Source organism: Haliotis rufescens, unplaced genomic scaffold, assembly GCF_023055435.1.
Source record: "Haliotis rufescens isolate VD_foot unplaced genomic scaffold, xgHalRufe1.0.p SCAF_18, whole genome shotgun sequence".
NCBI classification, from domain to species: Eukaryota; Metazoa; Mollusca; class Gastropoda; order Lepetellida; family Haliotidae; genus Haliotis; species Haliotis rufescens.
In genome coordinates this window covers 7,285,268-7,311,324 of record NW_025963868.1, presented here as the reverse complement: position 1 = coordinate 7,311,324, position 26,057 = coordinate 7,285,268, and the positions used below count along the sequence as shown (strand labels likewise).

At 41.0% G+C, this 26,057-nt stretch overlaps 2 protein-coding genes across 4 annotated transcripts; one reads left to right on the top strand and one right to left on the bottom strand.

Annotated features, from left to right (window-relative positions):
• Positions 1 to 13,573, bottom strand: LOC124149709 (prenylated Rab acceptor protein 1-like). Of its 3 annotated transcripts, none has more exons than XM_048398150.1 (6): positions 13,435 to 13,573; positions 9,535 to 9,744; positions 8,961 to 9,058; positions 7,415 to 7,516; positions 6,440 to 6,525; positions 1 to 2,988 (listed from the first exon to the last, which is right to left on the bottom strand). In XM_048398150.1, the coding sequence occupies exons 1-6, from the start codon at positions 13,509 to 13,511 to the stop codon at positions 2,971 to 2,973; spliced, it is 591 nt and encodes a 196-aa protein (XP_048254107.1). In that variant the 5' UTR covers positions 13,512 to 13,573; the 3' UTR covers positions 1 to 2,970. The 3 variants fall into 3 exon arrangements, with proteins under 3 accessions (XP_048254107.1, XP_048254108.1, XP_048254106.1); XM_048398151.1 differs by lacking the exon at positions 13,435 to 13,573 and adding an exon at positions 11,502 to 11,653 and having other exon boundaries at positions 6,389 to 6,525; XM_048398149.1 differs by lacking the exon at positions 13,435 to 13,573 and adding an exon at positions 11,502 to 11,653.
• On the top strand, positions 12,020 to 23,382 carry LOC124149710 (tubulin-specific chaperone cofactor E-like protein). Its single transcript, XM_046521451.2, has 7 exons — positions 12,020 to 12,114; positions 15,139 to 15,292; positions 16,130 to 16,275; positions 17,946 to 18,127; positions 18,415 to 18,757; positions 21,196 to 21,347; positions 22,793 to 23,382. The coding sequence occupies exons 2-7, from the start codon at positions 15,148 to 15,150 to the stop codon at positions 23,106 to 23,108; spliced, it is 1,284 nt and encodes a 427-aa protein (XP_046377407.2). The 5' UTR covers positions 12,020 to 12,114; positions 15,139 to 15,147; the 3' UTR covers positions 23,109 to 23,382.
• Positions 23,383 to 26,057: the final 2,675 nt, after the last annotated feature.

Below are 26,057 nucleotides of genomic sequence, written 5' to 3'. Positions count from 1 at the left end.
TTTTTAACACAAATACGCATTTATTCACCTCTGATAATGATGCACCTAGCAAAAATAGTATCACATTGTCCATGGAGCATGGAGATGAAATAAACACAGACATTCCACACAGCTGGCATAACAATATATACAAACAGCTGTACAGAAACACCCAAAACATACCCAGCAGTGCCCCTACAAACAGCTGATGATGCAGAATTCTTTTACCAGAACATGTTCCTATTGCTAACAGAAACTGATCATTGCTTCTTGTGACTGAAGTCAGATGTTAATATATACTACTCCGCTCTTGATAGGAACATGTTTATCTTTCCATGACACACATAATGATTCTCGTGTCAAGTGTGTATTTTAATATATGACCTATCTGATTATCCCTGTCAAAAGTTGAGTAGTATTAATATATATTTATATGATAACGACAAATATGCCTTAAACATGCTTTCACTGGAGTCTAATGATTAAATTCTTATATTTCGGAAATATTGATCCATGAAGTATCTTTTGGCATGTTACATTTGATTTCTCTTAGGTTTTTAAAACATATAAGATTTATAACCTTTTGAAACATAATTAAAATTTATATTGTTTAAATTTTAGTCACTGGCGTCTAATGATTAAATTCTTATTGTTTCGGAAATATTAATCCATTAAGTATCTTTTGGCATGTTACATTTGATGGCTCTTAGGTTTTTAAAAGATTTAAGATATATAACCTTTTGAAACATAATTAAAATTTATATTGTTTAAATTTTAGTCACTGGCGTCTAATGATTAAATTCTTATTGTTTCGGAAATATTAATCCATGAAGTATCTTTTGGCATGTTACATTTGATGGCTCTTAGGTTTTTAAAAGATTTAAGATATATAACCTTTTGAAACATAATTAATAAATTTATATTGTTTAAATTTTAGTCACTGGCGTCTAATGATTAAATTCTTATTGTTTCGGAAATATTAATCCATGAAGTATCTTTTGGCATGTTACATTTGATGGCTCTTAAGTTTTTAAAAGATTTAAGATATATAACCTTTTGAAACATAATTAATAAATTTATATTGTTTAAATTTTAGTCTCAACTTTAAGTCTCCAAGAATGAAAGGACCCAAAAGTCTCTACTAGGTTACTTCTTCACTTGATGGGTACAAAACCTGTCTTGATATAAATCTCCTGCAGCATCAGTAACATTATAAACATTGTAATTCTCAACAAAAAAATTATTGTTCTTATTTATATCACTTAACCATGTTTTTGCAATCATATTTCTATTTTGATCAAGGGTTTTTGAAAATTCTGTTAAACAAATTCTAAGAAGGGTCACTGTATGTAAACATTATCGCATGCAAACCATTAATAACAGTAGTTTAATAATGAATTTCTTCAGCTGTTTGACACTGCATCCTGTCTGATGGTTAACTTGTGATTTTTATACCCCACAATATCACCAAGCTATCAGTCTACTGTTACAGACCAATTGTTTTTTTTCACGTTTGTTTCATGACTGTTTTTCACGTTTTCAAATGGACATATATAACTAATTAAAACCCAAATCCATTTGAAGAAAAATATGCCACTTAACAAAAATATTTATCTCAATTTCAATAACATTTTTTAACAAAATCATTGTTGATCTGACTTAAGATAAGATAAAACTAAAAAAATATTTTCACTCAAAAATGAAATTGCCCAGCAAATGAAGCACCCGAACATGTCTATATTGTTCGTACTAATCACCTATCGGAAGGAGAGACATCACAACACCCCCTCAGCAGTTTTATTGTGATGCCCCACACAATCTATATACAATACCCACTAAACACATAAGGCCTTGCAGTGATGTACATATGCAATATACGTCTACAACAGAGATTTATTGACGTACAGAGTCCCGTTCCACAACGCGATCTTCGCGCTGAGATGATTGTAACTCCCATACTTTATAATAGGTTTATGGTAGTCGTAGCACTGAGATCGCTCTGTGGAATGGGTTCTTAAGACTTGTAGCTGAAGAAAGGTATGGAATTGTTATACAAAACCAAAAATACTTGTGTTCCCTGCAATCAGGCAGAATCAACACTTATACATTTACCGTATTTGACGTAATAGGCGCCCACGGCTATATTTGCTAATATATTGGCTTTTGAACAATTCCAATTCCTTCCGATTGATCAATGTACACAAGACTTATTTATTCGTGTATAATACGCAATCATGTGTTATATGCACCCTTAAATAGGGGCAATTAAATTCTGAAAAAAAACATTTCTGTCGTGTATGATACACACAGACTTTTCTTTTTAATATTTCAGGCTGTCAGCATAAACCACAAAATTTATGATCTTTTTTACTTTTCACCAAAATTTTATTCTAATAAGAGCCCCCTATTTCTAATTTTGAGAGCTCCCTGGGCGCTTATTATGTCGAATACGGTGTATAATTTTTGCTTCTTTTTTGTCTTTTACCAATGGATAAAGATAAGGATAAGTTTTGTTCCACACTGAAAGGCCTCAGGCCCATAGAACAATTCTGTTTTGGGGAGTGGTGACAGATATGTTTAACAGGTCATATTCTAACTAACATAGCATGATAGCTGAACATTGATAGTTTTTTCACCCCCAATGGAATCTGTTTTGTCAGGTAATCAAGCCTGGCCAAGCCAACATCCACAATCTGTCTTTAAAAGAACGTGGCCAAACACTGGTGTTAGAATATGCAGAGGGAGTTCCTGTCTGATCCATCAGACACAATAATGCTGATGAGGCAGAGCATCTGACCATGGATGAGGTGGATGAGGAGTGAAAGACAACAACACTGTAGTTCTGGATGTCACTCTGTGACCTACCACACTGTCTCCGACTGCATAGAGAAAGGTATTACTTTTGACACAGGTTGAGAAGAAACATGTCTTAGAGCAGTGTGACACAAACTGTCGTTAATCCTCAGCTGTCACAGATTCTGGAGATTCCATTCATGTTGCTATGGAAACCTGAAATAAAAATTTCCAGGTGTGAATGATAGTCAAGAGAACATAATAACTTGCGAACTTGTCATTTTTGACTCACATCCTGCCAAAATGAGTGAGTGAGTGAATTGTGTTTTACGCCGCTTTTAAAAGTATTCCAGTTATGTCGCGGCGTGTCAGCTTAATGTTGGAGGAAAGCCCGAAGTGATGCGGGTATTACGTTTACCACTTCGGAGAAACCCACGAGCACGGGTATGGTGCTGACTAACCTAGAAACATAATCGGAGCGAACTGGGCGATTTCTGGCTTGCCCAAGGGACGCATCTCTGCCCCCCTGCCAAACTGAAACCTTGTCAATTATGTTTTAATTGTTTGTATCACCACCTAAACATAGTCAAAAGACTTAGCTGGGGTGTTTGCTTGTCCAGCTATATGAAGGTGGGCAGGAAATACCAGTGACAGAGTCTGGACCAGACAAGCCAGAGATTGATATAATGAGCAACATCATGGTACAATGACACACAATAAATAGCATCATGAATCCTGACCACCTGATATATTAAGTCGCCTCGGATGACAAGCTCAGGACCAAGGCTAGCCCCTGAGGATGAGGCAGAAGAAGTCTTAGTAGGTGAGGTGAAATTGGGTTTAAGCGAGTGAGTGAGTTGGGTTTAACACCGCTTTTAACAGTATTCCAGTTATATCACGGCGTGTCAGCTTAATGTGGGAGGTAAGCCCGAAGTGATGCAGGTCTCAGATGTTTACCACTTCAGTGAAACCCACGAGCACGGGTATGGTGCTGCCAAACCAAGAAACAGAATCGAGGTGAACCGGGATTCGAACCCACAATCATAGGTTTCTGGCGTGCTCAAGGGACGCAACTCTGCACAGTGAATCGCGGCGTCTTAGACGACTGGGCCAGCCGTGCTCCCGAAATTGGGTTTAAATAATGCTTACAACAAACTATTTCAAAAATCCTGATTGTCTTAAAATACACAAAGATATAAAACTCATGCAAGTAACAAACCAAAGACTATAGCACAAGGACAAGAGTGCCTTCATGTAGCTCCTGAATTTCAGTCACAACAACCATGGCTAACATCATAACTTTACAGTGAAACCCTGTCTTTTAGAAAACTACTAATTTTACATATCACCAAACATCCTTGATTATCCAGCGCATTTAGTCTACCCTGGACACATCCACCAGCAACGTCAGCATCTCCATCTCTTGTATCATCAACTTAGCCACTGTCGCTCATTAATTTGAAATCACCAACCAATCAAATTGCCTCTTCTGAATGCGAGTTGGGCATACATGTGTAATCAAAATCGTGGCCTCATTGTTATACAAATGAGTCCCATCATTGCAAAGCGATGGAGTTAACTGATGATACAGTCCAGTTTCTTCCCTTGCTGAACTGGGGTTGTATTTTAGGGATTGATCGTAGTGGCACAAGTGGCTATTACGAGTCAACTCCCTTCTATGTCCCTCCTATTGACCAACCAGATTCAACCTCTCATATCATTTGCATTTGCTTTAAACAAAATGGCATCACCCAGTCAAGATGATCTGAATGAAAATCAAGATCTATATTGTAATGAAACGGGTTTTCCCTCAAGAAGTGCATCAAATCACATCCTTGATCAATGATATGAAAACATGTGGAAAATGTCAACGCCCAGTTGACTGTACACATGCCTAGCAAATCCTGCAATTGACCAAAATCTAAATGGCAGTCAACATGTTGTTTAGGGATGTCAATTTTGTTCACAATTTAGTATTGGACTATGCATTAGGCCAGCGAAAATATAACTGAGTAATTGCAGCCTAGTTCAGCAAGGGTGGAAAAGGGACTTCTATAGTCAGTAACTCCACGTTCCTCTGGAAGGTTAGCAAGCGATATACTTAATATAAGAAGAAGTCTGTTAAACTTGAGAAGATAATTTCATGAGTATTAGGCTTAAAAAAATAAAAGAAATGGTTCTTAGGCAATGGCTTGCAGGGGTGCGGGGGAGTTCAAGCTAATATGTAACCAAAGTTTGTATACAATAATTTTGACCAAATCTTGTTGATCTTAAGTATTGAAGCATTTCACTGCCGGGGTCGTGGGTTCGAAACGCAGGATATTTAAGGACTTTAAGTTTTCTTTTGAAAATAAGAACGAAACGTGTGGCGGACTTCATGATGATGCAGGCGGTGCCTGAGAACCAAGACTATTATTTTCTTTAGCCTTAAGACAGGGAGAAAGAAGGTCATTGTATTCTGCACGATGTTCCCAGGTGTATTTGAGAAAAAAACTCATCAAGACAAGTACTGGTGACAGTGTACATGTTTCAACCATGAAAGTAGACTGGATGACTTTTCGAAACATTGTCATTTGAACCAGATTCAATACAAATTCAGGTGGTGAATGGGTTGAGGGTACACATCATAAAAGAATGAAGATACGCTGGATAATGAAGTATGTTTCTATCCTCATGAACTGTAAACTTTCACTGTCAATGTTAGCAGTTAGACAGACACACAACACAGCAAGGCAACTATATAAGGGAAGGCTCAATACTTGGCCTGGTGAAAGTTATGCTACTGAGTAGAAAAAGGGATCCTTTCTGTGAAAGTCTTGTATAGGAAGTGGCACACACAGAGAATAACTACAAGCCAAAACTACACACTTAATAATGTTGTGTGATGTGATGGATTTGATGTGTGATGAGATGTGATGTGATCACCGACGTGATGTGTGTAGGTGTGTGAGTTTGTGCAAATGTGACGTGATGTGATCATGGTGACGTGGGGTCACCGACGTGATGTGTGTGTAGGTGTGTGAGTGTGTGCAAATGTGACGTGATGTGATCATGGTGACGTGGGGTCACCGACGTGATGTGTGTGAGTGTGTGCAAATGTGACGTGATGTGAGTATGTGATGTGGCTATGTACAAACATGTGATGCGAGTATGTGATGTGACTGTACAAATGTGATGTGTGACATGACGTGATGTGATGATATTCAATGTGATGCAGTGTGATAACTAAGGCTAAAAAAATAAAAGAATTGGTCCTCAGGCAACAGCTTTTGAAAATATAGTACGGGCAGGCAGTGGTTTTTTGGGTGTGTCGCGTTTGGTTGTTCAAACTAGTATGAAACCAAATAAACAGTTGTGTTACCAAATAAACAGTTGTGTACAATCAACCTGGGAAAGGGCCTCCCTACAAAAATGTATTCTGGAATACAGTATTTGACTACAGTTGGACATGGAGTATTTAAGGATTTCTTTTGGTATTTTTTAAAATGGAAATATAAATGAAAGTATGGGAAACTTTTATGATGGCGTGTGCAGTGCCTGAGAACCAAGATTATTATTTTTCTTAGCCTAAGATATGATGTGATGTTCAGCAACAGAAGGTAATGACTGTATGTACCGGTGTAAAACAATGAGTTAGTGCAAGGGAGACAACTCAGACAACTTGAACCTCGTCCATGTCGATGTCGAAAGCCTCAGCCTCTTCAGCTGTCACATGCAGAGTGGCGTGCAGCATGATGACGAAAAAGGAAGCACCTGCAGAGAGAATCACCATGGCAACTAGTCATTGGAATTGGTTCAACTTTCAATATTGATTGGTTTGAAAAGCTGTCAATGATTGATGAATGATTGTCCCACATGAAAACATTCTAAACAAGAGCATCATTTCTCTCAATCATTCATTTAAGGATAATATAAATAAAACAGCAAAACTCTTGAAGCGATTCTTTACTCTGCAACATGATCATAGTTACTAGTTACAACATTAGGCAAAGAAAAAAATAGTCTTGGTTCTCAGGCACCTCCCACATCATCATAAAGTTCGCTGCTCGTTTTTATTTCCATTTAAAAAATTTTTTAAATCCTTAAATGTTCCAAGTCAAACAGTAGTCAAATACCGTATTCCAGTATTTTACTCATCAAGGAATACATTTATGTAGGGAGGCCCTTCCCCAGGTTGACTTTACACAAATGCATATTGATAACACAACTGTTTATTGGTTACATACTAGTTTGTACAACCAAAAAAAAAAAGACACCGCCCGCCCGCACTATATTTTCAAAAACCATTGCCTGAGAAACAATTCTTTTATTTTAGTATCCTGTCTATGAAGAAGTTGGCTTACACACCACAGATAAGAGCACTTACAAGTATCATGATACGTATCGGATCGTGAACAAGCTATCGTGATATGTATCGGATCACACAGTTGGTGTATCGTCCCAGCCCTAATAAACATGGAGCCACAGTCACTGTAGCTCACCAGAATTAGGAGGAAGTCATGGAGATAAAGTCCATGAGTCTCCAGGCCTAGAATCCCATTTCACAATGTAGTTCAAGCAATCAGTTTATTACATTTCACTACAAAAATAAACTGCCAATGTAATCAATACAGATGAAGCTACAGCAGGTTCCAGTACTGACCTATGACCCAGAAGACAGCGGACCCCGCCCCTGCCAGCCAGAATAGGGGGAAGGAGAGCACCCCCACACATGCGTACTGCTGGGCCACCGTCACCTCCCGCCCTGCAACACAAGACACACACCTTCATTTTTTTGGTTTGGTTTGTTGTTTAACGCCGCACTCAGCAATATTCCAGCTATATGACGGCGATCTGTAAATAATCGAGTCTGGACCAGACAATCCAGTGATTGACAACATGAGCATCGATCCACGCAATTGGGACTGATGACATGCATCAACCAAGTCAGCGAGCCTGACCACCCGATCCCGTTAGTCGCCTCTTACGACAAGCATAGTCACCTTTTACTGCATGCATGGGTTGCTGAAGACCTATTCTACCCCGGATCTTCACGGGCCCACACACCTTCAGTAGGTGGGACAGACAATATGTATTACATTTACATGGTCGGTGGCCTTTTGGGTAACATGGAAGAAAAAGACATTTGCCACTGAAAATCCAAATTTGTTTGTTTGTTGTTACATCCACTGACAATATTTCATGAGGGAGCAAGTTTTGGATGTATGGGCATTGGTAGGGGCATTGTATGCGTGTTTGTTTGTTTATTTGTTTAACTCCGTACTCAGCAATATTCCAGCTATATGATGGTGGTCGGTAAATAATCAATCTGGACCAGACAATCAAGTGATTGACAACATGAACTTGGATCAACGCAATTGGGATACGATGACATGCATCAACCAAGTCAGTGAGCCTGACAACCCGTTCCCGTTAGTCACCTCTTTCGACAAGCATAGTGTTTTTTTTACGGCAGGCATGAGGTGCTGAAGGCCTATTCTACCCCAGATCTTAACGGGTTATTCACATTATTATTAAAACATTTGCCACTGAAAATCCAAGGACGTATGAATTCACGGATAAATACAAAACATTTGCCAACAAAAACCCAAATTGGCCGTATGTATTCGGGAACTTGGATGACAGACATCATACATTACAAATAGGGGCACGGATATATGGCTGAAACTATTTTCAGTAGTTCTCACTGAGCATTATACTTTTGCTTCAAGCTGACTGGATAATTACTTGCATTGTTGTCATTGTTTGTGATCAGGCCCATAGCAACGGGACAGTTCATCATTCTATAAGAATGCCTAAGTGTTTTCAGATTTTCAGATATTCCCCCTAGTCTCTCAAACTTGTTTGTTGTTTAACGCCTCACTCAGCAATATTCCAGCTGCAGGACAATGGCCTGTAAAAAAATCATGTCTGGGCCAGACAATCCAGTGATTGATATTATGAGCAACACAAAACAGTGTTGGGGTACGATGACATGCAATGAACCCAGTCTGACCATCCAATCAATGGCCTCCTATGACTAAGTTGCTGGGGACCTGTTCTTACCCGGAATTGACACAGGCAGTGAATTAAGGTGTCACATGAGTCCGCAACAACTCGGCCGACATGTGTGATTCCTGTATCCACAATTATGGTGTTGTAGAAAGTAAAATGTTGCTGTGTTGTCATGTCGCCTGTCTTGTACCTACCTAGTATGGCCAGTTTCTGGGTGGCGTTTTTGAGACTGATGATGTAACAGGCTCCAAGGCAGGCAGCCAGAGCCACCAACAGCATGGGAGACGTCAATCTGAAACATGAGACGATGAGCAGGGTTAAAGTTGCACTGTGTTTCAGTCATATTGCAGCTTCATGTGGGAGAAGAAAGTGAGTGAGTGAGTTGGGTTTTACGCCGCTTTTAACAGTATTCCAGTTATATCACGGCGTGTCAGCTTAATGTGGGAGGAAAGCCCGAAGTGATGCAGGTCTCAGACATTTACCACTTCGGTGAAACCCACGAGCATGGGTATGGTGCTGACAAACCTAGAAACATAATCGGGGCGAACCGGGATTCGAACCCACAATCATAGGTTTCTGGCGTGTCCACGGGACGCAACTCTGCACAGCGAATCGTCGCGCCGTAGACGACTGGGTCACCCGTGCCCCCGGGGGAAGAAGGGAAATGATAAACTAATATACACTTTATAGTACCATGATACAGGTCCTCGTTTCAACATTTGGCGAGGTTAGGGGTGGAACCTCTGCACCCTGCACAGGGGGACTTACACACAGAAGATGACGAGGCCCATGAAGACAAACAGATAGTTCCCCTGGAAGTTCTCGATGTTTTTCATGACTCTCTTGGGAATCGGGGCCACTGTTTTGGGGAGCCGGAACTTGGAGGTGTTGATGAACTCGCCCCATGGCTTGACCCCCTCCCGCGTCTTGGAGAACCATTCCCGGACCGCGATGTTTGACACAGACATAGACATCATGCTGGAAGATGAAGCACACAATATGGTCTTACACTGAACATAACTTATGTACCTTTTGTTGAAAAAAACAAAACTCCATTGCAAACATAAGACATTAATACAACATATATCCCCATGTTATGGGTTTTTGGACGCTGAAGAAACATTCATAGTTTTCTCGCTAATCACATGAACAACTGCAAAACATGTCATTCACTTGCTTAAAGACAACTTTATCTTAAAAACAAGCCATCATCTGACTCTGAGTATTTACAATTTCTGTGTGACGCCACACCCCATGTTATATTGCAAGTATTTGTGATAAAAAACGTTTGTCCGAAAACATATGCTGCTGAAAGCTCTGATCGAAAATAGGACAATCCTCGACGATTGTCCGGTTTTCGATCATATTTTTCTAAGTGTTTTTTTTTAATCTTTGATTATATTTTTACGCGGAAGATGATTTTTCCCGAGGACTACTGTTTTAAAAAACGCGATTTTCCGCGTTTCCACGTAGATGTCACATCCCTGCATAAGAGTTCAAGCATCTAGATCAATAACTTTCTGGTACCTGCACATGTGCATTTTGTAATTCTACATAACACATTTGGATTTACTCGAAATACTGTAAATCTTTAAAGGTATGTTCTCCCCCTGGGAGATCATACTGGGGTTGGGGGTCGTCATTCTGGGGTTGGAGGAGGTCATACTAGGGCTAAGGAAGGTCATTCTGGGGTTGGGGGAGGTCATACTGAGGTTGGGGGAGGTCATACTGGGGTTGGGGGAGGTCATACTGGGGTTGGTGGAGGTCATTCTGGGGTTAAGGGAGGTCATACTAATACTGAGTCACAGTTTGGGCTGGGGGTCAGCTGTCACATTATTTTTAGAGATTTTATATATGTTGTGTGTTCAGTTTCGTGTTTTGTTTAACAGGTTCGAAATACTTAACCAAAAACTACCTCAGTAGGTCAGGCACAGTGACAGTGGACCATAGTACATTTACCACATGTTTGTTTACTTCATTTCAAGAAAACCGTACAAACGTCAAAATATGTCAACGTCAATTAAGTGGTCATATAATGGCCTCTTGTCCAATTGGAAAAGTTGAATATCATGTTAACTACACATTGATAAATTATTCCAGGTAATAAGTAAATCTTTATCAAGTTTTGCCAAGAAATATGGCTACTGCACATAAGGTTAAATAATTGGGTGCTGATCACAAGGTAAACAGGCACGAATTATTTGTTATAGCTTCCATGGTAAAGAGTTGCCTAAGTAGATTAACTTGTTAGCCTAGCTTCAAACTGGCAATGCAAGTTCAGTCCTCTGCACACCTCTAATTGAAATCCCAAATATTGCCCAGAAGAGTGCTGGTTGAATCCTAAAATATGCCTTGCAAATCTGAACGGGATGATGATTGGGTAGGTTTTGAAAGTAAATAATGAAAGATCGTCTGTTTACTCTCCTGGCCTAATTCAAGATTCACAAACAAAAACGCTAAATTTGATTAAAATATTTTGTATTCTAACATAACGTTGAGCTGATGTAAATCCTTGAAACGAAAGTGTAAACTTGCCAACGTGCCAATTAAAAGTAAACCCGTGACAATTTTCTTGCTTGTCAGGGCAGAGACTCAGGGGTGTTGGCTTCGTACAGAGCAGGTAGATCTAGGGCCAAAAGTAAGGTTGACTGGAAAAGCTATGTCAGTACCAGGCGAATGAAGTCATGGGTTCAAGCTGCTGTACGTTAACAAGTAGTATACAAAGCAATACACACCGTTGCTTAAAACTTTGTGATGCTGGTTCAATGAGTGGAATATCGATGTTCCCTTCCAGTCCTGACTTTTCGGCCATGTCAACAAATACACTCCATCAGTGTGAACTGGCAACGTGGAAGTGACATCAGTAAACACACAAATTTATGACGTATCTCACATTAGTTCATGACCCGGATAAACCGCTTTGGGCAAAATATGGATTAACGAGTTTCGTAGAAACTACTTTCAAAAACCATTGAAATTCACTGAATATATGTTGAAAAAGGTCACTCAATTAGTTTAGTAAAATGATTTGATTTTGAAATGTAACGATTTCAGCTAGGACAAGCACATTAGCGCGTATGTAGATATTGTCCAACATGGAAAAACATAACTCTGAACCAACCGCTAGACTGGTACACTGCCCTTCCCATCAGCTGGCGGCTGCGTGGCTGCATATTGTGCGCAACAGAGTCAGAGGACCAGTCTGCTTTTTGGAGACAATCGCAGAAACTAATGACGTATTTCACTCTTCCGATGAAAATCTTACAATAATAGCAGCTGATTCATCTGGGACACTATGTCACAAGTTTGAATGACGTTATCTTTTCGCATCAAACAGGTCGACAGTAGGTAAGCATCACATGTCCATAGTGTTTCAAATGCTAGTTTACTTGAAATAACTAATGTCTTTTTTCCCCAAATTTTCATTTGCATTTTGTTTGTTTACGAACGCCTAAAGTTTAAAGGTATCGTGTTACGCGTAAACAATGCACTGTGCAGTCACTCTAGGAACCAGCCTATTAGGCCTAGTCTTCAGCGACGCTTAATTAGCTTGCGGTTTGCACGGAACTCACAGACTTTTGTTGTAGAGGTCTCGGAGTGAAAATATGGGAATCTGCAAAAAAAAAAAGGTTCCCAGAGATCACCTGATGTTAGCGGGTAGGGAATACCTATGTCGTTATGCGTTATCATCACTGTTAATTTAGGATTAACCTTTTTTGGGTTCATTGAGGTCATTTATGCACAAAACTTCACACACCTGCAAATTTTTTAAGTCAGCAGCAAGTCAAGGGAGGGTAGCATCAAACAAAGTTCAAAGGACCTGTCAATCAAGGCAAGAGTCGAGGAGAACTGCATCAGTCAAACCTTAACAAACCAGAACAAATATGTCCGGGAGGAGGCGGCTGTTTTGAGAACAAGAAGATACAGTTGGAAAAATACAAGTTAAAAATGAAACCCTAAGACATGAAATTTGTGGAACCCAGGCGAATGAAAAAATATGGCAGGCGAGCGAGCCTGCCTGTTTGCTGTTTCATTCCTTCTCAGCTTTCGGTCTTAGAGAGTAGTTTGGATGATGAACATGCATAAATTTTGCTAAAATGGCAGGTGCATGATGGCGAGGTGAGCAGAAAGTGAATTCTCTCCCCCCAATTACCTGACCCTTACCCAGATACCCGCTGTAGGTCTCAAGAGGTAGGTACAAACTGTCCAACTGAAAAAAGTTTGACTGTAGCCCTGGCAAAATGTGTTTAGATACACATATAAAACGATCTGGTGTACACACTGAAGATGACTGAAGTTTTGTTTTTATCATGTTTATTCACACATATAAAAGTCATAAGGAATGGGCGTAGTAGAAAGAACTGCGAACATTAGTGACTTTTAAACATACAGTTCTAGATGATTTTTGTCTTTAAACAATATATCACGTGACTAACCACGGGTCCAGGTAGTCCTATGGGTACCCAGATCCTACTCATTACCGAACTGACCCGAGTAACTGAGTTACCCGTCCTGAACGCCCTAGACCACAGTCATATACTTAGAATATTGCTGAGTACGGGGTTAAACAACAAAGAAAGAAAGATAGAAATGTAAGCTATTGCTGAGTGCAGCATTGAACAACAAACAAGCAAGCTAAACCCAGTGTCTCCGTCTTGCAATACACACCGTTGCTTAAAACTTTGTGATGCTGGTTCAATGAGTGGAATATCGATGTTCCCTTCCAGTCCTGACTTTTCGGCCATGTCAACAAATACACTCCATCAGTGTGAACTGGCAACGTGGAAGTGACATCAGTAAACACACAAATTTATGACGTATCTCACATTAGTTCATGACCCGGATAAACCGCTTGTGGCAAAATGTGGATTAACGAGTTTACGTTGAAACTACTTTCAAAAACCTTTGAAATTCACTGAATATATGTTGAAAAAGGTCACTCAATTAGTTAAGTAAAATGTTTTAATTTTGAAATGTAACGATTTCAGCTAGGACAAGCACATTAGCGCGTATGTAGATATTGTCCAACATGGAAAAACATAACACCTTGCCATCATGCAAGTACAAACTGTCCGATTGAAAAAAGTTTGACTGTAGCCCTGGCAAAAATGTGTTTAGATACACATATAAAACGATCTGGTGTATACACTGAAGATGACTGAAGTTTTGTTTTTATTCAAACATATAAAAGTCATAAGGAATGGGCGTAGTAGAAAGAACTGCGAACATTAGTGACTTTTAAACATACAGTTCTAGATAACTTTTGTCTTTAAACAATATATCACGTGACTAACCACGGGTCCAGGTAGTCCTATGGGTACCCAGATCCTACTCATTACCGAACTGACCCGAGTAACCGAGTTACCCGTCCTGAACGCCCTAGACCACAGTCATATACTTAGAATATTGCTGAGTACGGGGTTAAACAACAAAGAAAGAAAGATAGAAATGTAAGCTATTGCTGAGTGCAGCATTGAACAACAAACAAGCAAGCTAAACCCAGTGTCTCCGTCTTGGAGTTTAACTTATTGTATTCACAATTGTGTGTTGTCATCATGGTCATGGTTACCGTGGTTACAGTGAACATGTCAGTTTGCCTTTTTCAAATTCTGAAATATTGATTTTGAGATTATTTTTCCCCCAAGCATTTATAGGGTTTGAAATCCATAACAGTCTTGCAAAAACAGTCTCACCTAATCAGTCGCAGACATAACATGTACGCGAGACGGCTCTGCCGCAGTACTCAGTGAAGCGCTTGATACTAATTAATTCAATCACTGGGGCTGTGCTGTCACCTGCGAAAGTAATTAAAGCGCTATGTAAAATCATCCACTACCAAGAGGGCCCCCAATCCACTCAAGGTCGTGACTGGCGGGTCGCTAATCATGCTTATTGTACACATGATAAACCAATGGTTAACGGCCCAAGCTCAATTACATTGAGGGGCGGTCGGGTAGCCTCGTGGTTAAAGCGTTCGCTTGTCACGCCGAAGACCCGGGTTCGATTCCTGACCTGGGTACAATGTGTGAAACCCAATTGTGGTGTCCCCTGCCGTGATATTGCTGGAATATTGCTAAAAGCGGCGTAAAACCATACTCACTCACTCACTCACTCACTCAATTACATTGACAACTTGCTGTGAGTGAATGAGTATGGTTTTACACTGCCTTGGACAATATTCCAGCAATATCACAACGGGGCCCCCAGAAATGGGCTTTACACATTGTCAGGAATCAAACCCAGGTCTTCGGTGTGATGGGCAATGCTTTAGCCACTAGGCTACCTGACTGCTCCTAATTTGCTGTGACATGGCTGGAATGTTGCTGACTGCTGTGATAAGCAGCACTAACTCATGCACTGACCTGTTTCTAGGCTAGCAGTATGGCCACGTGTGACAAGCAGGACGTAGGTGAGCAGCTGGGGAAGACGCTAGTGGAGGCGATATTCAACAAGTACATCGACGACATGGAGGTGGAGTGTGACGTTCATGTATTTGTGCCAAAAAGAGGCCCAGCAAAAATATCAGGTAAAGTTAATGATAATGGCCATGTGTTATACATATATATAGTGCTTTATTTCATCACTTACACATGTAAATCTGATTGTGTTTCAACGATTGCAGGAATATTGGAAACCAATTTTTTTTGTCATATTTGGATCGATGTTTGAAATCCTTTTGTTCAATTATTACCTCTAACTGTACTTCTGTAGCCTGGCAAAATATTTTTAGATACACATATAAAATGATCTGGTCATGCAGACACTGAAATTCTAGAATAGTTTTGTCATTAAACAATATATCACGTGACTAACATCGGGTCCAGGTGGCCCTACTCTTTACCCCCCCCCCGACCTGAGACGAGAGTTACCTGTCCCAGCCCTAGTCAGATGACAGCTTTCTGAAAAGATTCACCTTCCTTTCTTTACCAGGTCGTTTTGGACATAGATACACCATGTTTCTTCCATGGAACTCACTTTTTGTTGAAGGCAACATGGTGCCCAAAAAATGACAGGATGTGTAAACTATCCACAACACTATAACATCATTTGTAACATCGCTGCCTTAATTATTTACATTCAGAACAGAAGTTCATTTTTGAGGCAGATATGCTGGTTGATCTGAATGCTTTTCTCACTTCTGCTGTGAATTTAGCAGCTGGTTGCTGATTGGTTGATTAGAAAATTCACCTGATCAACCTCCAAAAGACGTTAAAAGATGTTACTTGTTGTTACCCTGTCTGGCGCTCGGCAGTAAGGGGCTAAAGCAAGGACTGGTCGGCTCGGAGTCAGTATGCTGTTTCTGAGTGGGGTATTCGTGTTAAACTGTGGCTAGGTATCTCACTCACTCACTCTTGTGATTCAGAATCGGGGGACCTCATCCTTCCCCGGAACCTCCATCTGACAGACTGTGATGTGGGCGTGGCTGGAGACTGTGACGAGCTACGCAGGATGTGTCAGGCCGTGTGTGAACTGGACCTTATGCAGAACAAGATTTCACAATGGACAGAGGTAAGAGTCATTTCATGTATGTTAGACCTCTTTGAACATGTTGAACCAGAGAGTATTTATTTTAAAAGGGAAATGTTTTTTATGATGCTTATGCTACTGTTATATATGTGTTATATATGCACATGCTCAAGTTTCTACTCGACACCACACCAGTAATCAGACTAAACAAACATAAAGGATTGGCGAGTTATGACACAACTCTGGGGATCGGACAACACAAACATAAAGGATTGGCGGGTCATGACAACACACCAGGGACCAGACAACACAAACATAAAGGATTGACTGGTTATAACAACACACCAGTGACCTGACAACACAAACATAAAGGATTGGCAGGTTATAACAACACACCAGGGACCAGACAACACAAACATAAAGGATTGGCGTGTTATAACACCACACCAGGGACCAGACAACACAAACAAAGGATTGGCGTGTTATAACACCACACCAGGGACCAGACAACACAAACATAAAGGATTGGCGCGTTATAACACCACACCAGGGACCAGACAACACAAACATAAAGGATTGGCGGGTTATAACAACACACCAGGGACCAGGCAACACAAACATAAAGGATTGGCACGTTATTACAACACACCAGGGACCAGACAACACAAACATAAAGGATTGACGGGTTATTACAACACACCAGGGACCAGACAACACAAACATAAAGAATTGACAGGTTATCCCTTAAACAACACACTATATCCATTCTCAATAAAATCAGTTGTTAGTGCTCGCCACTGCTATGCAAAGATCTGAGGGCATCCCATTCCAGGTTATGTCAGAATGACTTTTCCCAAAGTTTTTAACAGGAAGTTGACATAAGCCAGTCAGAAAACAGCTTTCTCATCCTTTAGGGCACTCGTTTCAAACTGGTGACTTCAGTTCCCCACTATGCTTTGAAAGATGATTTAAGTTCTCGATTCAAAATTTGACAACTGAAAAATTGGGCAGTACATCCCTCAGGCTATCACTGGACTATGTAATGACTCTACCATTTCAATTGTTTAGCCCATTGAAGCAAGGGAAAGACAGTCATTTTAATCAGTCATGCTTTTATTTGGAATGCCTAGTTCGAGGCTGCATGATTAGAAAACACTTCAGACTTTCATAAGCGCTGCTCTGATTGGTTGGATGAAAGGTAGTTCTGACGTAAACTGTAATGGGATGTCCTCAGATTTTTGTTTAGCGGTTTTGAGAACTAAATCTGATTTTAATGAGATTGGCCATATGTCCCAAACCTTGGACTTCACTGGACTATGTAATGACTCTACCATTTCAAATGTTTCGCCCATTGAAGCACGAGAAAGACAATGATTTTGACAGAATCAGCTTTTATTCGGAATGCCCAGTTTTAACGTTTTTGCGGTTGCATGATTAGAAAACACTTCAGACTTTCATAAGCGCCGCTCTGATTGGTTGGATAAAAGGTAGTTCTGACCTAACCTGTAATGGGATGTCCTCAGATTTTTGTTTAGTGGTTGTGAGAACTAAATCTGATTTTAATGAGATTGGCCATATGTCCCAAACCTTGGACCTCAGTGTTTTTGACTTTTAGCGAGTGTCAAAGAGTGTTCAAACTGCATCAACGGAAAACCTGGTTGATACAGGACAGATTGGCTTTTTATATGACATTCATTTATTTCTGCTTACAGGTCTTCAAAGTTATCAAAGAGATACCCAACTTGACCTTTCTGAACTTGACCTCTAACCCCCTGACCCCCTGTGAGGAGCTGGGTGACCCTGACCTTGTGTTCCCGGGGATGAAACAGCTGGTTCTAAACCACACCCACATCGACTGGGGCAGCATCGTGCGCATCCTCCACGTCTTCCCTGGGTAGGTCTTGTAATAAACATTTGTATAACAAGACTTGTGTCATGGGTAGGGACGGCCGGAGTTCAAGATCTCAGCTACATCGAGAGGTAACTAATATCTGCTGGCATTTTAGCTGATTTGATTTGACCTTGCAGAGATTTCAACCATAATGATTTGTGTAGAATGATAATGATTATCATTCCGCTGACCTTGAGAAGATATACTACTGCCATCTTGTGTCAACTGCCCAGTGTTAGGATCAAACATTGCTGCAGATTGTGTCATTAAACCACTAACTTTTCTCACAGCCTAAATGAACTGCACCTGAGTCTCAACGGCTACAGTGACGTCAACTTCCCTGATGACTTCTCCTACCCAGCTCTGCACAAGCTTCACTTCAACGGCAACTCCGTCACAGACTGGTCGCAGTTCAAACAACTGGGCCACACATTCACGCAGCTGAGGAACCTAGTCCTGACGACCTGTGAACTAACATCACTTGGAGAAGAAGAGGAAATCGCTGCAGCTTTCCCTCACCTGTGTGTGTTGAACATCAACAAGACACGTGTTGGCAGCTGGGGGGAGATTGACAAACTGAGACTGTTTCCGGCCCTGACCGATGTCCGAGTTGTCGGCATCCCACTTTTTGAGGTGAGAAGGTCACAACTGGTCAAAGGTGGTCTGTGTATATTATAGTCAGCCATTACCTGTTTGTGTGTAGACCACACTGTGTCCTGCCTGTTTATGTATGGTCAGTTGCTTGAATGTCTGTCTGACCATCAGCCTGTCTGTCTGTCTGACCATCTGCTTGTCTGTCTGTCTGACCATCTGCCTGTGTGTCTGTCTGACCATCAGCCTGTGTCTGTCTGACCATCTGCCCGTGTGTCTGTCTGACCATCTGCCTGTGTGTCTGTCTGACCATCTGCCTGTGCCTGTCTGATCATCTGCCTGTGTGTCTGTCTGACCATCTGCCTGTGTGTCTGTCTGACCATCTGCCTGTGTGTCTGTCTGACCATCAGCCTGTGTGTCTGTCCGACCATCTGCCTGTGTGTCTGTCTGACTATCTGCCTGTGTGTCTGTCTGACCATCTGCCCGTGTGTCCATCTGACCATCTGCCTGTGTGTCTGTCTGACCATCTGCCGGTGTGTCTGTCTGACAATCTGCCTGTGTGTCTGTCTGACCATTTGCCTGTGTGCCTGTCTGACCATCTGCCTGTGTGTTTGACCATCTGCCTGTGTGTCTGTCTGACCATCTGCCTGTGTGTCTGTCTGACCATCTGCCTGTGTGTGTCTGACCATCTGCCTGTGTGTCTGTCTGACCATCAGCCTGTGTGTCTGTCCGACCATCTGCCTGTGTGTCTGTCTGACTATCTGCCTGTGTGTCTGTCTGACCATCTGCCCGTGTGTCCATCTGACCATCTGCCTGTGTGTCTGTCTGACCATCTGCCGGTGTGTCTGTCTGACAATCTGCCTGTGTGTCTGTCTGACCATTTGCCTGTGTGCCTGTCTGACCATCTGCCTGTGTGTTTGACCATCTGCCTGTGTGTCTGTCTGACCATCTGCCTGTGTGTCTGTCTGACCATCTGCCTGTGTGTCTGTCTGACCATCTGCCTGTGTGTGTCTGACCATCTGCCTGTGTGTCTGTCTGACCATCTGCCTGTGTGTTTGACCATCTGCATGTGTGTCTGTCTGACCATCTGCCTGTGTGTCTGCCCATCTGCCCGTGTGTCTGTCTGACAATCTCCCCATGTGTCTGTCTGACCATCTGCCCGTGTGTCCGTCTGCCCGTGTGTCTGTCTGACATGTCTTTGTGTCTGTTCATCAGTCATGTTTATGTTAATATGTCTGTCTGACTGTCTGACCTTTCTTCTGTTCGCTGTATTTATGTCTGTCAATTTGTAAGTCTGTCTTTTCATGTGTCTGACTGACTGTCTGTCTGTCTGTTTAACTATCTGTCTGACCTTTCTTGTTTGTCTTTTCCTGTGTCAGTCTGACCATCTGCCCGTGTGTCTGTCTGACCATCTGCCTGTGCCTGTCTGACCATCTGCCTGTGTGTCTGTCTGACCATCAGCCTGTGTGTCTGTCTGACCATCTGCCTGTGTGTCTGTCTGACTATCTGCCTGTGTGTCTGACCATCTGCCCGTGTGTCCATCCGACCATCTGCCTGTGTGTCTGTGTGACCATCTGCCTGTGTGTCTGTCTGACCATCTGCCTGTGTGCCTGTCTGACCATCTGCCTGTGTGACCATCTGCCTGTGTCTGTCTGACCATATGCCGGTGTGTCTGTCTGACCATCTGCCTGTGTGTCTGTCTGACCATCTGCCTGTGTGCCTGTCTGACCATCTGCCTGTGTGCCTGTCTGACCATCTGCCTGTCTGTCTGTCTGACCATCTGCCTGTGTGTATATCTGACCATCTGCCTGTGTGTTTGACCATCTGCATGTGTGTCTGTCCGACCATCTGCCTGTGTGTCTGACCATCTGCCCATGTGTCCGTCTGACCATCTGCCCGTGTGTCCGTCTGACATGTCTTTGTGTCTGTTCATCAGTCATGTTTATGTTAATATGTCTGTCTGACTGTCTGACCTTTCTTCTGTTCACTGTATTTATGTCTGTCAATTTGTAAGTCTGTCTTTTCATGTGTCTGACTGACTGTCTGTCTGTCTGTTTAACTATCTGTCTGACCTTTCTTGTTTGTCTTTTCCTGTGTCTGTCTGACCATCTGCCTGTGTGTCCGTCTGACCATCTGCCTGTGTGTCTGTCTGACATGTCTTTGTGTCTGTTCATCAGTCATGTTTATGTTAATATGTCTGTCTGACTGTCTGACCTTTCTTCTGTTCACTGTATTTATGTCTGTCAATTTGTAAGTCTGTCTTTTCATGTGTCTGACTGACTGTCTGTCTGTCTGTTTAACTATCTGTCTGACCTTTCTTGTTTGTCTTTTCCTGTGTCTGTCTGACCATCTGCCTGTGTGTCCGTCTGACCATCTGCCTGTGTGTCTGTCTGACTGTCTGTCTGTTTAACTATCTGTCTGACTGTCTGTCTCTCTACTTCCATCTCGTCTGTCCATCACATTGCTCACTGTTTTTGCAGGATATTCCCGACAAGAAGCGGCGTCAATTATTGATAGCACGGACCCCCAACATTGCTTATCTAAATGGAAGTGTAGTTCCTGCCCAGGAGAGAGAAGATGCAGAGAGGGCCTTTGTGAGACATTACATGGGTGAAGACAGCAAGCCAGCACGGTAGGTGTCCTCTGTGGGTCACCTAGCCCTTCAGAACTGGCATGATATGGGGGCAGGGGGGTAGCCAAGGGGTTGAAGTGTTTTGCTTGTCAGTCAGCATGGTCAGAAGACCCCAGATTGATTCCTAACCTGGGTACAGTGTGGGATGTCGTTTTCTCGATCTCGGCCATTTCTGTTCAAAATGCAATAAAATTTGATGAATGTGTAGTTGGTATGGGGGCTCAACATATGTGTTCCGTTTTTTTGCCATATTTTAATTTTGACCTTGATTTGACTTCAACAATATGGGCAGCTAAGACTTGCCATGGCCATGACTCAGATTTTCTTGTTCAACAGGTTATGGTGTTCGTCATGAGTATGTTGGATAAACGAAATTAAGTAGTAACAACGTTCGTGATCGAAAATGGGACAGCGCTGTGGAATGAGTCGGAGTGCAAGACTGTCAGATTAATGGGTCTAAATAGCACTGATTTAATGGGTTCCCATCATTAGTGTCGGATAACAAGTGTCGGATTAACAAATAATGATCTATTTATGAAAAAGGTCCCAAAATTGTTTGAAGGAAACTTTCAATTACTATGATGATATATATATATTTTTTTTCAGCATTGGTTATGAGTTTCATAGTACCTACCTGTATTTTATGAAAATACTGAAATACGAATAAATAAAATCTTAAATGTGCCTCCCGAATTAGTGACATGATTGTGAAATTTACTTTTACTATATATATTTACACACATTTCAAATGTCTCATTGTGAGTATTTAGTTGTTTGAATAGAATACAATATGAATAGAACTGGTCATGAACTGGTGCCTTGTGTTCCATAGCAACAAATTCGATTCAAGTTCCGCCCTGTGAATACCGGTAGGTCTTCAGCAACCCATGCTTGCCGTAAAAGGCGACTGCTTGTCGTAAAAGGCGACTTCGGGATCGGGTGGTCAGACTCGCTGACTTGGTTGATGCATGTCATCGATCCCAAGTGCATAGACCGATGTTCATGATATCAATCACTGGATTGTCTGGTCCAGACTTGATTATTTACAGACCGCCGTCATATAGCTGGAATATTGCTGAGTGCAGCGTTAAACAACAAACCAACCAATTGATTCAAGTTCAAATACGTGAACCATGTGTCCACACTTATCAATCAAGAGCTCATCTGGTGACTTTTATGCTTCTGAAATACTTTTCTTTAATATTTAATAAAAATGGCTAAATGTACAATTCAGCTTGCAAATAATCAGTTTTCGATGGTATCATTGATCATTTAGAACAAATCCTGGGCGGTTCTTATGGTTCGATGCTTGGGTCTTTAAATACACTTGTTTGGTAATACGAGTATTAAATGCTTGTTTATAACACTGATGACCTTCTCATGTGGACTGGTTAATGGCTGTATTTGCTTGGCATCACTTTAGTGATATAACTGTCTTGTTTCAGATATGAGGAACTTGAAGCCCGCTATGGTAAACTCGACGCCCTGGTAAACATTGACCTGACACCCCCATCATCCTGCAAAGTTACTGTGATCTGTGAAGACAAGCAGGAAGAAATGGACGTCTGTGTCAATCAAACTGTCACCCAGTTCAAAAAGTTCTTGTCAAACTTTGTGGGCCATCCTCCATCCAAATGGGTGCTCTTCTATCATGAAACACAGCTTAATTTTGGCCCCAGTCGGATGTTGTATCCTAATCGAAAATTGTATGCATATAATGTGAGTGATGGGGACGAATTTATCATTTACATGAAATCATGATAAAAATGATAATATATATACTCCTGAAAAAAAGGCAAGCACCAGTGGGCTTTGATGAGTCTAAATTTACTAACCAGGTAGGTACTTGACACCCTATTGGGTAGTTCAAATTGTTCACTTTGCAATGTGTATGTGGATAGCTATCTTTCCAAGGCAAGAGAGTTAACTGACTTTAAAGGTCCAGTTTCCACCCTTGCTGAACTAGGATGGAATTCCTAGGCTCGATCGTAGCACCACCAGTGGTTATTACGAGTTATGTCCCTTCTAAACCTCTCCTAAGGACCAATCAGATTCCACCTCTCGTATCACTTGCATTTGATTCAAACAAAAGGGCGGCGCCCAGTCAAGATGATCTGATCGATAATCAAGATCTATATTGTGATAAAATGGGTCTTACATCGCGAAGTGCATCAAATCATGTAAGCACCTTGATTTAAAACATGAAAAGGCTTGGAAAATATCTGTTGTTGCCAAGTTGGTGGTACACATGTTTTGCAAATCCTGCAATCAACCGAAATCTGCATGACAGTTTATGAACCGGATTTCAATTTCATTGTGCGATTTTGATTGGACTGTGCATCGACTCGTTTGTCCAGCCAAAATAGAACTCCATAATTCCAGCCTAGTTCGGCAAGGGTGGAAACTGGAATTTTATAGTGAGTTAACTCTCTTGCCTTGGGAAGATGGTGGATATCCTGTTAAACACATAGCTTACCTCATTAGTGTCTTTATTTAAAACAAATGGTGTAAATAAAATGATTTTATGAATTATTCTCTCACAATATCAGTCTACCAAATGAAAAAAAACAAAACAATTTGTTGACGAATATAATTTTGACGTCATGATCTCTCGTAGTTGCTGTCCCTCCATCTTTGAAGTACGTTGTTGACTATGTAAGGATAAGATGTATGGATGCACAATTTCTTAATTACAATTAGGAGCGATGTTTTGGTGTGGGTAGGGCTGGCTATCGATATAGATCACTGAGATCGATAAACGTTAACTAAGTGTCCATCAATTATCGATAAATATCGCAGAAGTAACTTTGAGCAAATATGCAAAAAGCTGAGAGAGAAGACAACATATTTCATGTCACGGGTGAGATGGTACAAATTTATGCATGGATTACATTGTGGACATTTAAGATAAGTTGCTTTCTGTCTTTGGCAATGGACAGATATAAGTCTGCTTCGGTACATTAACAATGTATTCATCACATTAGTTTATGTAAGATATCAATGACACAATTTTCACATTGATAATCATAAAAATTTCTTTTCATTCAAAATATTTTCAATTATCAATCTTTTTGCAGCCCCAGGTGTAGGTATCAACACCTATTTCAAGCAAGTGATGAACCTACACTGAAACGTCACTCCTATTTGTAATATAGAAGTTTTTCATCCATATATCTTATCATTACTTAGTACTCCAACTTCTAAATGTTACATTGTTCACAACCAGATAGGGGCGGTCGGGTAGCCTAGTGGTTAAGGCGTTCGCTCGTCACACCGAAGACCCGGGTTCGATTCCCGACATGGGTACAATGTGTGAAGACCATTTCTGGTGTCCCCCGCCATAATATTGCTGGAATATTGCTAAAAGCGGCGTAAAACCATACTCACAACCAGATAATAAATAAATATATTTTTTGTGGATATGATTTTTTTCTCCAAAAAGCAAAGACTTTACTGCTGACAGGTAACATCGAAAATAGCAGGTACCAAAATAAGCACTGATATCCTGCTATTACACTGTCTATTTATGAAAACGGATAATTCTCTATCTGGCTTTCTGTTTATGATCTATTTTATTAAATTTATTCAAAATTTCAGTCAATGTTTAATTTCAGTGAAATTGTGCGTGAACTGACCGTCAAATGAAACCAACTCACCGTTATCTATAGTATCCACGATCATAGACTGCTCTTGACATCTTGAGCACTAGTTTCCCGGAAATGACTACATATTGGACTCGGTACATATTGTCTTGGGTGATGAAAAAATGACAGCGAAAGAGGCTGGGTGAGCGCAAAATGTATCACAGCTTTATGACCAATTATTGCAGGGGGGTGGATATTAATATGGATTCTGTACGACTGTCCATGCAAGATGTCATTTCTGAAGCATATCTTGAAAACCGTTATATATTTCTCCACCATGCTTGGTACATAGATAGGTACCAACTGGTGCCTTTTGATATTTTATTTTATTTTTTAAAACTATTTTTTGAAGTTTCAATAGCAACAACTTTGACTGAGGCTGAAAATGGCGGTAGTTCTTGTATCCAAAGCTTGAAAAACGTACATTTTTTCACCAAACTTGGCACATTGACATCTTGAGCCTTTTGAAAGTTTGGGATTTTATTAACCAAATATTTTTTGAGTTTCCATGGCAACAAGTTTCATACATTTATCCACGCCATTATGGGGGATATTGATGACTTTGTCCTCTTGTTACAGCCATTATATAATACTGTACATCAGAGGACTTACCTCAGGTCTCACCATGCCTTCTCTATATTCAAATATATCTCTTGAAGATCTGGGGTAGAATAGGTCTTCAGCAACCCATGCCTGCCATAAAGGCGACCATGCTTGTCGTAAGAGTCGACTAAAGGGATCGGGTGGTCAGACTCGCTGACTTGGTTTGATGCATGTCATAGTATCCCAATGGCATGGATCGATGCTCATGATATCAATCACTGGATTGTCTGGTCCAGACCCGACTATTTACAGACCGCCATCATATAGCTGGAATATTGCTGAGTATGGCGTTAAACAAAAATACAATCAAACAAATATATCTCTTCGAAATACATGTATCTACAAATGTCCTTGATCTCACTGTGTACAATGTGTGAAGCGTTATCAACCTGCATATATATATGTGTGTGTGTGGCATGTTCTAGTCCTGACTAATGATGGTTTTATACAATCTCATTAAAAT